This window comes from Gigantopelta aegis, chromosome 6 (assembly GCF_016097555.1).
Source record: "Gigantopelta aegis isolate Gae_Host chromosome 6, Gae_host_genome, whole genome shotgun sequence".
Lineage (NCBI taxonomy): Eukaryota > Metazoa > Mollusca > Gastropoda > Neomphalida > Peltospiridae > Gigantopelta > Gigantopelta aegis.
Genome location: NC_054704.1, coordinates 46,293,380 through 46,310,695, shown reverse-complemented (window position 1 = coordinate 46,310,695; position 17,316 = coordinate 46,293,380). Strand labels below are relative to the sequence as shown.

The window sequence follows — 17,316 nt, the reverse complement described above, 5'->3', positions numbered from 1 at the left end:
GTCTTGTTTGTTTCTTTGTTTATGCTTCAGGTTGTAGACACACTGGTTAATGTGGGTAGGGGTGGGGTTGTGGGGTGTGTCAGAATTTACAGTAGGTTGATTTATTTCGTCCTGTTTGTTTCTTTGTTTATGCTTCAGGTTGTAGACACACTGGTTAATGTGGGTAGGGGTGGGGTTGTGGGGTGTGTCAGAATTTACAGTAGGTTGATTTATTTACTGTCCTGTTTGTTTCTTTGTTTATGCTTCAGGTTGTAGACACACTGGTTAATGTGGGTAGGGGTGGGGTTGTGGGGTGTGTCAGAATTTACAGTAGGTTGATTTATTTACTGTCCTGTTTGTTTCTTTGTTTATGCTTCAGGTTGTAGACACACTGGTTAATGTGGGTAGGGGTGGGGTTGGGGGTGTGTCAGAATTTACAGTAGGTTGATTTATTTACTGTCTTGTTTTGTTTTTCTTTGTTTATGCTTCAGGTTGTAGACACACTGGTTAATGTGGGTAGGGGTGGGGTTGTGGGGTGTGTCAGAATTTACAGTAGGTTGATTTATTTACTGTCCTGTTTGTTTCTTTGTTTATGCTTCAGGTTGTAGACACACTGGTTAATGTGGGTAGGGGTGGGGTTGTGGGGTGTGTCAGAATTTACAGTAGGTTGATTTATTTACTGTCTTGTTTGTTTCTTTGTTTATGCTTCAGGTTGTAGACACACTGGTTAATGTGGGTAGGGGTGGGGTTGTGGGGTGTGTCAGAATTTACAGTAGGTTGATTTATTTCGTCCTGTTTGTTTCTTTGTTTATGCTTCAGGTTGTAGACACACTGGTTAATGTGGGTAGGGGTGGGGTTGTGGGGTGTGTCAGAATTTACAGTAGGTTGATTTATTTACTGTCCTGTTTGTTTCTTTGTTTATGCTTCAGGTTGTAGACACACTGGTTAATGTGGGTAGGGGTGGGGTTGTGGGGTGTGTCAGAATTTACAGTAGGTTGATTTATTTACTGTCTTGTTTGTTTCTTGTTTATGCTTCAGGTTGTAGACGCTCTGGTTAATGCAGGTGTCAGACTTGTCGAAAAAGATGACTATGGTTGCACTCCTCTTCTGTATGCTTCTCTCAACAGGTTATTTAACCATGGAAGATATTTTCTAAGTAAGTACATAATAAAATGGCGGAAAAATAACCTTGATAACTCAATTTGTTTTTTTTAGCAGATCCATTTTGATATTTCCAAAAAAATTAACACAAAAAAGTGGTGGAAAATCTTAATTTATACAATATGTTTTCATGAATGTTGTGAATTAAACAAATTTCCAGATTTATGTTTTTTTATCATAACGTCTTAAAACCGTCTATGGATTAGGAATATAAAGTACTTATGACTACTGGATTAATTTTTTTAATAAAAACCATGTTGAGTGGGTACAAGTTTATAATTTTTAATCACATATTTTCACTTAAAATTTGTATAAATACATAAAATAATTTTCATGTGTGAAAAGTAAGTACTATTTTTGTGTTTAAAAAAAAAAGAAGAAGATATTTTAGATCAGTTAATTTGGTTTACAAATATGCAAAAAATCTATAAAATTGCAATTACACGCAATTGGGATTATCTGTCTGTTGTTTACAGCCATTATTCCAATCATGTTTTCCTAACCACATTTTTCTTTTGGAAATGAACTTCATTTCATGTCCTAATATTTCATTAATTTCGTTTTGGTAAAACGATAAAATTTATTATTAAATTAGCTGTTACAATCAATTCCTCCAAATTACTGCTACATTCTGCCATTGTTGTCTAGCGAAAATACTTGCTGAAAATAACTTTTTCAACTCAGAATTCCCAAGTATTTTCCATTAAAACAATGCCGAACACTAAAGCTGTCATATTCTCAATTAATCTATTTTATGTTGTTCTATTATTATTTCTGATGAGTACCATACACAAAACGGTGGGAAATGTGAATTGGAGAATGCACTGTATACAGTTTACACTGTTTCCACTTATGTGATGTTGAGCAAAATATCTCGCCTGCAATAGTGTTAAATAAACATTCTGGAAGGTAGATGTGAAATATTATCAATGACAACATCATTGTTTAGCATTCAGTTGCCACAATGTTACTGTACAAAGTTACTGTAAGTGTAAGATGAATCAAACTGCATAATACACACACTGAATCACTTTTGTTTAAGTATATCCATATATCCAACTGAAAGGCAAAAAACATTGTTTGGCAGAGTTGTGCTAGAAATCAGCATGCTAGTAAATTAAATCTTCAAATGTCTTTTCTTTGTGTCTGTACTACTTTCAGAAACTGAGGATGTTTACAGGCCTAAGTACAAGGATTTGTTCAATCGCAGTGTTTTGGCAGTGTCTTTGTGGAAGGGACTGCCCAGGAATACAACTGATATTGAGTGAGTGTTTTATAACTGCATGAGTTTACTGGGGTTTTGAAATACCATTTTTGTCCCTTAACATAAATTTAATATGGAAATTATAGACTTGTTTTACTTTATAATTCTAAGTCAGATTATGTTTTTTTTTTATGGTTTGGAGTAGCATTTTTGTCCCTTATTATCCATATGGTTCAACATAACCGAGTTAATAATAATCATACGAAGCACATGTGTAATAACAAGTGTAATGACGTAATTTTGGGAAGCGACATCGTAACATGACGTTGCTTCTCCAGTGCTAGCTCAGACTGTGCATTTGAAATATGATGTCATTTCATCATTTCCTAGTTGTGGCTGACAAATTTGAGTTTGGTCTTGTTATTCATAAAGAAAACAACAATAAATAATAAATAAATTATTACACTCGCGTGTGAGTCGTACTGATTTTACGAAACTCATGTCAGAATTCATGTATTACCCTCGCTCTCGCTCGGGCAATACAAAAATCCTGACACTCGTTTTGTAAAATCAGTACGACACACAAGCTCGTATAATAATCTCTATTTATTTCATACAAAATTTATAAAATGTACTATCATGAAAGTATTTTTATATGCTCTGTCGAGGCATCTTTTAGCATCCCATGTGAAACACATGAAATGTTGCTCTGTAGTTTATTTATTTTTCGTTCTTTTAACAAATTTGTTTCTGTTAATGTTCACAGGTCATGGATACTTGAACTGTTGCAGAAGAAGGGCAGTTTGAATGAGTTGTTTGACTACCCAATACCTGACTACAACCTGTTTGGAGAGGCCCAACTGCTGTCCGAACCTGACTATTGGCAAAAGTACCCACAGAATGAGATCTCACCCCTCATCTTTGCAATCATGCAGGAAAAATTTGACTTCACAAAGTGGTTGCTAAACAACGGAAGTAATCCAAACCTTTGTGATAACAAAAAACTTACACCACTGATGTATGCTGCAAAAGTTGTAAGTTATGTTACATAAATATGCATTTTTTACTTTTTATATAAAAAAAAAGTTATATTTTAATCTGATCATGAATTCTACACCAGTTTAAAAAAATTAATAAATAAAAACAAAATAATTTTTTTTTTAATGTACATTAAGATAAAGAATAATTTGCTGCAGCTATGAGTGACACCAAATCAGTTAATGAATGATAGGCAAGGCATTTAATGGCACAGAATTCTTGTTTATAGTCCATCCATCCCATCCTCCTACAAAAATGTTTTTTTTTAAAAATCATTTCAGTTTGGTTTGACATAAAAAGAATAGTAAAAGTGTTTTGGAAATAACAAAAAAAACTATTTTTGTATGCAATTTAGAAACCAAATCGGCTCAGAAATAAAAAGTTTGTAGTAAATTCCATAGTATGCAAAAAGGCATTCCCTGTTGGAAGGACTATAAATTCATTAATCATTTTCATTTTGTTAAAGTATTTGAAAGAACCATCTTTAATAATTTATTTTCTAAAAGAATAAACTGATGATTCAAATGGAGTTTAATTTTTATTTTTTTATTATTACAGTAACTACTTTCAATAGACGTATTTTCATCTTCTTTGAAGACATTCTAATCTGATATTTAAATAAGAAATAACACTAATTAAAGATTTTCTCACTTAATAATTGAAAATATACAGGTTTTCAATTTCATCATTTGAAAACTTAAGGTGTTTTTTTTCTTCTGAATAATTGTAGAATGATCTTAACATAGTAAAAGTATTGCTGAATTCTACATTTGACCCAAATGCTACAGAAGAGCCCGCTAAACCAGCAAAACCACTAAGAGAACAATCTGCTGTAAAACGAAAACTACACGGCCGCACATTCCAGTTGAAAAAGAATACATTAGATGAGAACTCTTCAGAAGAATCTTCATCTGAGGAGGAGGAAAAACAGAAGGAACCACAGGAAAAAGAGAAATGTAAGAAAGGTCATCATCATCATCATCATCATCATCATCATTATCATCATCATCATCATCATCACCACCATCATTATCATCATCATCATCATCACCACCACCAACATCACGACCATCATTATCACCATCATCATCATCATCATCACCATAATCATCATCACCACCACAAACAGCACCACCACCACAAATATCACCATCACAGACCTGTCAACCCTCACGGATTCTGCGCGAATGTGCCGGTATTTGATCAAATCTCCCGTCTCCTGCGTGGGAAACAATTTCGCCTGTTAAATGACATTTTTGTAAGCATAAAAAAAAATCTATCCCATTTTGCCAAAATAACATAAGGGAAGTAACTCTGCCTTTTTTTCTCATTCGGAAAATGTCGACTACTTTTGGTTTCCGAGAATGTAACAGGCCGAATTGTCCCAACTGTTTAACCTTTACTGAAGTGAGAATTGTGGGATATTTATTTTGTTAAAAATGCACATGGAGTTTATAAAATGACGTTTTATTATAATGTTTGTTGTCATCGTAATGGCTACAAAGCGTGTTGCCGCTAATTCAAGAGGCTGTGTATTGACATTCAGTGTTGCCATATATAAAACTATCCAATTTAGTTCTAATAACGCCTCTGAATTGTAAAATATCTTCCCACTAGAATACATAATGCAACTATGACGAATCTGAAGTGCCAGACTCTGGCCCAGACTGCCAAAGTTGACAGCGATACACACGATGGATGTTAAAATCACGTCACAGCAAGACAACGAAAAGTCCAATTAGCTATATAAACATACTTGTGTCAGTTAATTTTGGATGTTTGTGCAGTAAAATATTGGTAACAAGAGTAGGCCTACACTTCAAGAGATTATTTTTGTACAATTAATAAATGTGTTTGACATAAAGTTACTGATGGAAATGGGTATAATTCCGGTATATTTCACACAATGTCCGTAATGAGGTTTTACTTATGATTAATGGAAATACAATATTTATTACATCATTATAATGATTTTAAATAAGTACCACGCCATTGTTCCTCATTATAGTAAAAACTGAATATTAATTTATAAGATTTATATGAATTTGTCTTTGGTACACTAGCCACAAATGATGATGTAACATAACCTGTAAGGCTGTAAGTGTAATACCGTAAATGTACTAATTCATTTTTTTATTTCTTGTTCGTGTTCTTAACATTTTTGGATAAAAGATTTTTTTTTTTTAATGTGTATTAAATCATAATAGTATTTAAACTTTAAAAAAACAAAATATAATATATATATTTTTTGGTAAATTTTCTTCTTTTTTTTTCTTTTTTAATGCCAAGATCTAGGGTTAACAAGTATATATGACATTATTTAGTGTTCATATAATTTATTGTAATAATGTTTTTTTTAAATCTTGCGATTTTGGGTCAAATTGTGTAAATTTAAAAAATCTCCTGCTTTTTCAACACACACCTCCTGCTTTCTCTTGACTAAAGGTTGACAAGCCTGCCATCACCACCATCACCACCATCACCACCAGTTTATTCTATGATATCTTAACACGATATAGCTTACTAGAGGACTTGCATGAAGTACTAAGTCATAGCCAGTTATATTATTTCCCATCGGTACCTTGAAGCTTGTATGTCAAAACATTTCATTAGTGTGTGCTAGCCTCTCTATGAGAAAAGACTCCTTGTTGCTAATCTGTAACAAGAATTAACAGTAATACAATGCCCCTTCATTTTCTAAATGAAGTGTTTCAATTACCATGAATGTTGCAATAGTTGCTTAGTACACAATATCCAGGCATTGAAGTAAGCATAGAATGTGGTAACTCATGAACAGCTTACCATACATTACGGGCTCGATAACCTATAGGTTATAACACATTAATTAAATTTATAATTCCCATTGTTATTACTATTGAATCCCTTCACAGACATTAATAGGACTATCTAAAAAAAAATTGACTCTTCTTGGACTTATTCTTGTACATGTATGTGTATTTTAAATGATGCACATTTAAGTGGTAGGGGCAGGACGTAGCCGATTAGTAAAGTGCCCGCTTGATGCTTGGTCAGTCTGGGATTGATCCCCGTCGGTGGGCCAATTGGGCTATTTCTCGTTCCAACCAGTGCACCACGACTAGAATATTAAAGGCTGTGGTATGTAATACCCTGTCTGTGGGATGGTGCATATAAAAGATCCCTTGCTACCAATCGAAAAGAGTAACCCATGAAGTGGCGACAGCAGGTTTCCTCTCTTAATATCTGTGTGGTCCTTGACCATATGTCTGATGCCATATAACCATACATAAAGTGTGTTGAATGCGTCGTTAAATAAAACATTTCCTTCTTTTAAGTGGTGTAGATTTTGTGAAGAATGAAATACTTCCTTGACATGTGGTAACCTCCTGGTAATTGGAACAACAGTTCTCGACTTATTTTGATTCCTGAGTATCCATCACCATCATTGCTTTCCTCAGTTGATAACCTTACATTTCACTCTTTGCTGGTAGCACCAGAAATGAAGACCGTACAGAAGACGAGCTCCGTGAATGTGAACCTGTGTGACATGAATGGGTGGACCGTGCTGCATCACATCGCCTGTCCTCTGAACAACGGCAGCTTTGACAATGATGAGATGGTGTTCGTCTTACACAAGGTAGGACTACGACTGAACACCAGGAACAAAGATGGCAACACAGCACTTGACCTTGCCCTTAGGAGTGGTGCAGCCAAGGTTGCCAGGATGATCCAGACACTTAACAACGTGGATGAAGAGGACATGGTAAGACGTTGTGTTCGTAATACTGCTGCACATGTTCAAGTGACGCTAGTGGCTTGTCGTGTTAGAGGGGCGAGACGTAGCCCAGTGGTAAAGTGCAATCGGTCTAGGATCGATCCCTGTCGGTGGACCCATTGGGCTGTTTCTCGTTCCAGACAGTGCACCATGACTGGTATATAAAAGGTCATGGTATGTGCTATCCTATCTGTGGGATAGTGCATATAAAAGATCCCTTGTTACTAATGGGAAAAAATGTAGCAGCTTTTCTCTTTAAGACTATATGTCAAAATTACCAAATGTTTAACATCCAAAAGCCGATGATTTATAAATCAGTGTGTTCTAGTGGTGTCATTAAACAAAACAAACTGTAACTGTGGTGTTAGAGTGGCAACCATATAATGATACAGTATCATATCACGATACGAGACCCACAGTAAGACATTGATTGATGGCAGCTGTTTCACAACTTGTACAATACATACATGGTTTTATAATAGGCTACACAGATGAAATTATTATTTTATATGGAAGTTTAAATTAGATTCATGAAATCTCTGTGCACAAATTCAGTCAACACTGGTGAAATCTTTGTATGGATGTTAAGACCACATTGGAGACAAACTCTCATAGAGAAGTTTAGACCACTTATCTAGTAAAATCTTTGTGGAAGTTTACACCACTTATTTGGTGATATCTTTATATAAAAATTTAGATTACTGCATGTGGTAAAAACTCTTATTAGGAAGTATAGACCACTAATCTGGTGAAATCTTTATATAGAAGGTTAGACGACTCATCTAGTGACCTCTTTATGAGGAAATTTAGACCACTCATCTGGTGAAATTTTTATATAGGTTAGACGACTCATCTAGTGACCTCTTTATGAGGAAGTTTAGGCCACTCACCAGAATTTTTATATAGGTTAGATGACTCATCTAGTGACCTCTTTATGAAGAAGTTTAAACCACTCATCTGGTGAAATGTTTATATAGGTTAGATGACTCATCTAGTGACCTCTTTATGAGGACGTTTAGACAACTCATCTGGTGAAATCTTTATGTCGAAGTTTAAACCACTCTTCTGACAAAAATCTTTATGTAGATGTATAGACCACATCCACCTGAAATCTTTATATCACACTGATATAATCTTTATGTAAAATACATTAGATAACACACTTATGCAATCTGTATATAAAAGTTGATGCCAAACATTGATGAAATCTCTGCATGTAAGAGCTTGAACAAGTTAAAACACACAAGACTGATAAAGCCATCAGTATTACTATACATTTTGTTTCTCTTCTACTGAACATTGCAGTTTATATCCAGTCAGATTGTGTGTGTAAAATACAATGCTATTAATCATTCCATTTACCAGAAGTCACTCAAGCTGCAACAGTTTTCTGTGAATGATGGTGTCACATGGACCAGTCCTCCACCATCTTTGCATGACGATGTTGATGCAGTAATGCAGAGCTTGGTGGATGAACCCATGGAAGTTGATGACGAATTTATTCCACAAATAAGCCCACATTGCAATGTGACCAATGGGTATGTTTTTTGTTCAAATTGAGGTTTTGTTAGATATTCATACATTCATTGATTTGTAGTCAAAGAAAACAACAATATCATATTTTTATCATGTTAGACATTATAAGGCTAAACTTTATGAACATTTTGATATTAAATGGGGGGTTTTCTTCTTCTATATTTGGAAGTTTTAAAGGTGTTATATCAAACTTGCAATAATGGTGGTTCCTGCCAAAAATATTTATTAATTTTTACTTTGAACATAAAGTTTATACCTTCAGCTATATGCCTATAAAAAATTACAACCAAATAATTCTATTTACTAGTAGAAACAAAATTATTTTAGGGGAATCTTGAAAGTGTGTTACATGCATTAGCTAGTGACATCACTGTTTTATGCGTACACATTCAACACACTAAGTCTACCCAGAATTCTTTACAGTCAACAGACAAAAGAAACAAAGATGGTGGCCATGCTATATTTAGTTACAAATTATTCGGGAAACCCCTCTTGTCATCCAGTGCAAGAGTTTTTAAAACTATTATTCTAGAGTTAACTATGGAATGATTATGAGTGGGATCGATTAATTTGTAGTTATTTATTACAAATAAATGTAAAAATAATGAAATATTGTAGCTTCAACTTTGAAATGGGACTTTTAAGAGAGATTTTTTTAAAGGTCTGGTGTGTATGGTATTAGTTAAAAAAGAAACACACCGATACTGAATCGAAAGTGACAATACACACCACATCTATGTTTGTGCAAACTGCAGATCTGTCAGCAGAAAACATCGAATATGTTCTATAGTTTGACAGCGCCAAACTAATAAATAAAGATAAAATTCATATAAAAACATATTAATTTATTAAGTTTTAAACCCAAACCATCTCAAATAAGTAAAACTTCAATGTAAATGAAAACAAATTGTTTACAGATAATCATGAAACTGCATAGGTTAACTCTTTTTTTTCTGATTTTAAGGCAATTGATGGAACATCTAAGCTAATCTAAATGACAAAACCATAATACATGATCAGGGCCGTATCTCTGCACAAAGCAGAGTCGAATGGGCATTTGGCAAAATAGTGGATGATTCCATGGATCTCTATCTAGTGCCTTGTATGTAGGAAAACAGCCACTCCCTAGGAAATAATTTACTGGGGATTTCACCCCTCTTGCACCACCAGGAACTTTATTTTATTCTGCTTGAATCACCACAAAGAGGACTGCCACTCCCAGACTAGTTTACTAAAGCACGCACAGTTCTACCTTTAGTCTCTTTGTACTTCAGTGACAATGCAGTCACGCAGCACACCTTGGCTGTTCTAGAATTTTGTCTTCACCCCTGTATTAAAAATGAGATTTAATATGTATAATTTATTAGCAATTTGTAAAGAAATGTTTTTTTTATACTGGATTTTTTATTTTTTTTATTTGAGTTGGTATGGGTTTAAAAGTTAATAACACATTTTTATATGAATTTTAACTTTATTCTTTATGACATTAAACGCCAATTCATCATTTTCTTTTGATGCAAACAGACTATTTTCGGTGAGTACATCGTTATTATTTAACAAAAAACATTCTAGTTTTGATTTTGGCTGTGCTGTTTAATTTCAATGTGATAATTCAAGGGCTAGTTCAATTTGAGAAGGGCCAGTAAGATTTTTCTTCAACTGGCCCTTTTGGCGACCATGGTTTTCATGTTAATTTTCAACCCTGATATAAGACTTGTTAGATTTATTAGTTAAAAAAAGGTTTTTGATCAACATGGATTGTCCTACATAATATATATATAATGTGTACATGTTAATATTTTGTTTGTAGGCCTATATAATATACCCAATTAATAAATGAGGATGAAAAACCCAAGTCATTGTAAATCTTTTCAGAACTCTTGCAAAAGATGGTGATCAAGGAATTGTATACAGTGCTCTTTTGACCAAGGTAGATGTCAAACAAGGACCATATGGCCTGTACAATTTCTACCAACTTCAGGTAAATGTAACAATTACTATAATATTGTTCATTAGAATTTTTAAAAAAACCTGTTAACCTCTTTCAAGATCTGTTAAAGGCAGTTGTATAGACCTACTAAATGGCCCAACTTAACAAAATAAAGTTAAAGTTTGTTTTGTTAACAACACCACTAGAGCACATTGATTTAAACAAAATATAACTTGAAATTATATACAGTAAAGTAAAGTCCCTCAACACTGGAATTCCATCAAAACTGTACGTTTTTTGCCAGTCCCTTTTTAAATATCAGTACAAAACATAACCTCCCTAATCTGGATACCCCTAAAACTGGACTTTTTATCTGGCCATGTTGGTGTCCAGTATAGAGGGGTTTTATTGTACATTTAACTTGTCCCAAAAAGTACTATATTCAAGAAGTTACATAATCATCATATCCATGTTATCAATATTGTATAAACTTGAAGAATTATGACCATGTATCTATATATTAAATAAAACATTTCCTTCCTTCTTCCAATAAATGAGAAAAAGTTACTTTGTTCACTTGTACTAAGTTTTAGCTAATGCTAACTATTTAAAATGTTTGTGGAATGGATTATGGTAGTTAGTTTAAGCTGAAGAGGAAAATACACTCAGTATATATTCAACCCCTGCAATTAAAAAAATGACTGCAGCATTTTCCATGGCAGTTTTACCATGAACATGTTTGCAACTCTGGATTGTAAGTAAATCTGAATGATGAGTTGGTTATGTGTTTTGTTTGACAATGTGCTGTAAGATTCATTTGCATTCATTGGCTGAAAGTGACATAATGGTTAACAAGCAAATGACACATGCACACATAGGCGTATGGGCTCAACAATTTTGTATGGGTGGGGAGGCTGGTTTTTGCTGAATTAAACGAAAATGCCCGAATCTGGATAACAAAATTTTTAATCATATTAGCATAACAGCAAATGAATCAACCATTGCCGATTGCCATGGGCAGTTGCAGGGTTTGATAGTCCAAGTCACATAAAATCATTGACGATTTTGATATAAAATATTTTCTGCTGTGAATTGAAGAAAACGTGTTGGTGAATAAAATAGCATGAGGCTAAACCCAACATCTGAATACAAGTTACAAATGACCATAAACTAGAAGGTAAATTAAATGTGTCGAGAACCCTGTCTTTCAGTGTACCGGTATATGGTATAATGATTGAAATACACTAGGTTAATGAAACCATTGAAAATTTTACCATTACCTTTGAGTAATGGACACTTTTGTATTTGGCCAGAAGTAATTAATCCTCATCATTATTTATAAGTGTATTTTGCCTTTGTGGTCCCCATTTCAATTCTGTTTCAGGAATGAAGAGTTTCTTGGAAATTTCCTTGTACTACAGCTCTGCTGTTTTGAGAAATTAGTTTTAAAATATTGACACAGAGTTTATGCAAGTGTTTTCCTGTTTTGTTTCAGCTTGTTTACCAGCCAGGAAAAGACCTGTACATCCTCTTTACAAGGTGGGGTCGTATTGGTGATGAAGGCCAGTTCCAGCATACACCTTACCAGGAGAGAGAAGATGGTATTAAGGAGTTCTGTAAAGTGTTCAAAGAGAAAACCGGAAACAAGTGGTCTGATGTGAAAGAGTGAGTTGTTTTCATTTCATTTCAATTTATTTCTGTGCTTATATCCAATTAAGGTTCAAGCATGCTGTTCTGGGCACACACCTCAACTATCTGGGCTGTCTGTTCAAGACAGTGGATTAGTTGTTAATTGTTAGTGGTTAGTGAGAGAGAAGAGGGTGTAGTGGTCTTACACCTATCCATTGAGTCGTTGAAACTCACTCTGGGTGGGAGCCGGTATTGGTCTGCGAACCTACCAGGCTTATGCCCGATAGCTTAACCACGACACCACCGATGCTGGTAAAAAGAGTGAGTTAACACAAACATAATCACTGTCAGTAGTAAAGGGAGAGAACAGTGTTTTGAACTGTGATAGAATTCTTGATACAGATTCACCTTAGACCACCTCTCAGTGTATAAAATATTTTCAAAATAATTTTTCTAGATTTTTGTAAAATAAATTGTGAAAGTCTATGAAGACTTAACTATTCAGTTACACCAATGAGCTGTCACATGTTATTTTCGTCCATGACATCCTACTTGTCATGCTTCACTGATCACCAGAAGAAACTCTTTGTTTGGCACATACATCCATCCTACTTCACATGGTTTAGTTTGACATTATGTCATGTTTTGTACATGTGTGACAGAGACCAATTTTTCTATTTTCTATTAAAATCAAAGGAAAAAATATCTAATTATCCAGATGAAAATATAATAATGTAAAACCATGTATCATTGCCAATTAGTTGATCTTGACTATAAATCAAATCTGTAAGTTCAAGCCCAAGCCCCGTTCCACAAAGCAATCTTAGTGCTAAGATCACCTTAAGTGCATAAGGTAGTTAGTTATTTACAGCAAGTTAAGGTGATCTTAGTGCTAAAATCACTTTGTGGTGCTGGGCACTGAATAACATTTTTTTTAATTGATCTATTTTTGAATCGACTAATGAAAAATGGCCAAAATGTTCAAACTAAATAACAGATCTCTATATTTTGCAGTTTTAAATGGCAACCCAAGAAATACCGCCTTATTCCAGAAAGTATGCAGAGACAGGCTAGCAAACAGAAGGACATAGAATTTGAACACAAGTCATCTGTACGATCCAAGCTACCCAAACATCTTTACGAGCTCATGAAAGAACTGGTTAGTTTAATACTACAACAGTTACAGTTAAACGAGTCTACAAAGATCACCTAAAAGACCAACTAAACAAGGCTGTAATTTGTAGGTGGTCTTTGTATATATATTTAAAAAAAACTATTAAAGTTGTATGTGCCTTTTTTCACAACGTTTGCATTTACAGTGAAACCTGTCTAAACTGGATCGCGCCGGGTACCTAAATTTTGTCCCCATTTAGCAGAATCCGGTGAAACTTGAATAGTTTTGAGAGGATTTCAGTTTGTTCAGGGTCCAATTTAGACAGGTATTACATTAATCAGTCCCACATATAATTGTTTGATATAAATAAATAACTCAAGAATATCAAAATTGTAATGTGCTTTGTCTGGGTGATAAAAATAGATTTTCCCAAGAAAAGTAGAAAATTAACAAAATTCTTATTGAAACATTTTCAAGCTCAATCTCTGGTGTTTATTCAGGTTCAAAGGCACCCTTAAATATAATGGCCTTTCTTTTCTGCCCCTCACCCCCAATATATATATTTTTTTACCATCAACAACAAATACATTTATCAATTATTTCAGTATATTTTATGCTATTTCAAGCAGTTTGTATTGCACAAAAGCCTCTTGCTTCGGACTAGGACACTCGACCCGACAGAGCTCCGTACACATGCAAGTGTTGACAGGTGTTGATTGTAACCAGTTGCAAATTCTGGGTCCTTTGTTTTAATTGGAGTGTAATACCCTGATCATCGGCTGATCGCTCTCTAAACTAAGAATGGTGCTATCGTTAACGTCTGTTTAATCTCTTGACCGGCTCAGCGACTTTGACAAATGTCTAGCCTTGTAGGTCCGACTTCAGTGACTGGCGATATACTTAGGCAGACTTTAAAATCACAAATGTCTGAAACACCAGCCATATTGGCCACTATTTATTTATTATTTTAAAGCTTGCACGAGATGCCGATGTCTGGGCAGGCCGGTCCACTTGACGGATAGGAATTTGTTCCAATAATAGAAATGGACAGGTGCTTCGGACCGACAAGAATGACAAAAGTGGGACCGGCAAAAACACGTTTTAAAAAAATAATTTCGGTCTCAGAGATCGAGAATCGGTCCGAGACCGGGAAAAAAGGGCTTTTCCCCACCTCTGCCATATACCACTAGGGTTTCGAACACTCCCATCCCGAGACTGACCTCCGATAAGATCGGTGGCCTGACTCGGGATGTGGTGGTGCGTGGTGAGGTGAGGATCACAGTCATCATGATGGGTTCGAATCCACGATCATTCACTGTGATGGATCTCAGTTTCACTGTCATGGATCTCAGTTTCACTGGCTGGGCTTCACTTCCGGCTCTAGGGCTAAACGGAAAATATACTTACCTTGATATTTTTATTGTATTATACTTTTCCCCACAGCTCTTTACACTGTGATTCTACATAATTATATAAATAATATTTCATATACTTACCTTTTCTGACGGCAATAGCCGATGTGTATTTTTGTGCTGGGGTGTGGTTAAACCATTCATTCATTCATTCATTCACTCACTCATTTAGGGCGGGATGTAGCCCAGTGGTAAAGCGTCCGCTCGATGTGCGGTCGGTCTAGGATCGAGCTAGGATTTGGCTATTTCTCATTCCAACCAGTGCACCATGACTGGTATATCAAAGGCCATGGTATGTACTACCCTGTCTGTGGGATGGTGCATATAAAAGATCCCTTGCTGCTAATCGAAAAGAGTAGGCCATGAAGTGGCGACAGCGTGTTTCCTCTATCAATATCTGTGTGGTCCTTAACCATATGTCTGACACCATATAACCATAAATAAAATGTGTTGAGTGTGTCGTTAAATGAAACATTTGTTTTTCATTCATTCATTCATTCATTCATTCATTCATTCATTCATTCATTCATTCATTCATCCATCATTCATTCATTCATTCATTCATTCATCCATCCATCCATCCATCCATTTATTCATTCATTCATGCATTCATATTTTATTTTGCAGACAAATGTTAAATCCATCAAGGCTGCTCTGAATAACGAAGGTATGGACTTGGAAGTTATGCCCTTTGGCAAGATGGACCGTGACTGTCTGCTGAAAGCCAGGAGCATTCTCGATGAAATTGGGTAATATCAGTGCTGTCAAGTGTAACTGCTATGGTATTGACAAAAAATGGTTAATTCTTGGGATTACAGTTAAAACATAAAAACAGTTGTTAAAATAGTCTGCTAAAAGCCAGGAGCATTCTCAGTGAAATTGGGTAATATCAGTGCTGTCATGTGTAACTGCTACAGTATTGACAAAAATGGTTAATTCTTAGGATTACAGTTGTTAAAATACATGCTTGGGGTTAGATAATTAATTCATACATTCATTAAAACATGGATACAGTTGTTAAAATACATGCTTAGGGTTAGGTAATTAATTCATACATTCATTACAACATGGATACATAGACAAAACTACGTATATGTGGTTTTCTGATTTCTGTATTCCATGAGTGTATTTCCTGCAGGAAACCCCGATGCCGCAGGAAATACACTCGTGGAATACAGAAATCAGAAAACCACATGTATGTAGTTTTGTATTTATTACATACCCTAAATTGGAATTTTGTTCCCAAACATTAGTTAAAAAATTGCAACACAGCTAGCTAATGATGGGGATTTCTCAATTTACACAACTAGGTCAGCTGTGTTACTACGCAGACCGATGAACTACCAATTATTACACATAGGAATATAGTTCTATTTAAACAATAAACAGAAATAAGAAAAAATGAGTGAAAAATACCCATAATTTTAATGATATTGTCTGAAATGCCTTTTAAAGACAATGTAATAACTAAAATTCATGAACAATGACATATTTAATTTGCTCGTAATACTTCACAAAACCTTCAGCGCGCCAGTTTTATCAACGAAGAAAAATGTCAAGAATTGTTCAGTCAATGTCTGTGTCGTCATCGGTGTGTTTTCTTTTATTGATGTTCATGGAATTACTCGTTGCTGAAAAGTTGAAGTTTATATTAAATATACCTTCATAAATCATCGCTCCACTGAATAATCCGGTTGTGAGTTCATCCAAATTTTTTACGTGAGGAGATGGTGCATGCAATGTCATTGTTGCTAAAGTCGACGACAGTTACTTTTTGCACCCTTGTTTTGGCTTTGTACACAATAAATATAGCATATCTTACCATAATTTCACTAGAAATCCATATTTCGTAAAAGGTAAAAAAAATTAATCACAAGGTTTTGTTCAAACACATTAAAAAAAAAAAAAAAAAAAAAAAATTAAAAATATATATTATTATTAAAATTTTTTAAAGTTTAAATATTATTATGATTTAATACATATTTAAAAAAAAAAAACCTCTTATATCCAAAAATGTTAAGAACATGAACAAGAAATAAAAAATTTAATTAGTACATTTACGGTATTACACTTACAGCCTTACAGGTTACGTTACATCATCATTTGTGGTTAGTGTAGCTTAGTACCTAAGACAAATTTATATAAATCTTATAAATTAATATTAAGTTTTTACTATTATGAACAGTGGCGTGGTACTTATTTAAAATCATTATAATGATGCAATAAATATTGTATTTCCATTAATCATAAGTAAAACCGCATTACGGACATCGTGTGAAATTTACCGGAATTAATTATACCCATTTCCATGAGTAACTTTATGTCAAACACAACATTTATTAATTGTACAAAAATAATCTCTTGAAGTGTACCCTTGTTACCAACATTTTACTGCGCAAACATACAAAAGTAACTGACACAAGTATGTTTATATAGCTAATTGGTCTTTTCGTTGTCTTGCTGTGACATGTGATTTTAACATGCATCGTGTGTATCGCCGTCAACTCAGGGCCAGATTTAGGGCACTTCAGATTCATCATAGTTGCATTATGTAATCTA

General features: G+C 34.4%; 1 protein-coding gene across 1 annotated transcript in view; it reads left to right on the top strand.

The window, feature by feature from the left end:
* LOC121375518 (poly [ADP-ribose] polymerase tankyrase-like) overlaps positions 1-17,316 on the top strand; it is a 91,044-nt gene that overhangs the window by 59,867 nt on the left and 13,861 nt on the right. Inside the window, exons 35-44 of the mRNA XM_041503008.1 lie at positions 1,018-1,135; positions 2,302-2,404; positions 3,111-3,378; positions 4,113-4,338; positions 6,853-7,124; positions 8,502-8,674; positions 10,548-10,653; positions 12,098-12,267; positions 13,246-13,390; positions 15,385-15,506. Coding sequence (XP_041358942.1) covers positions 1,018-1,135; positions 2,302-2,404; positions 3,111-3,378; positions 4,113-4,338; positions 6,853-7,124; positions 8,502-8,674; positions 10,548-10,653; positions 12,098-12,267; positions 13,246-13,390; positions 15,385-15,506 — 1,703 coding nt within the window. The remainder of the gene's footprint in view (positions 1-1,017; positions 1,136-2,301; positions 2,405-3,110; positions 3,379-4,112; positions 4,339-6,852; positions 7,125-8,501; positions 8,675-10,547; positions 10,654-12,097; positions 12,268-13,245; positions 13,391-15,384; positions 15,507-17,316) is intronic.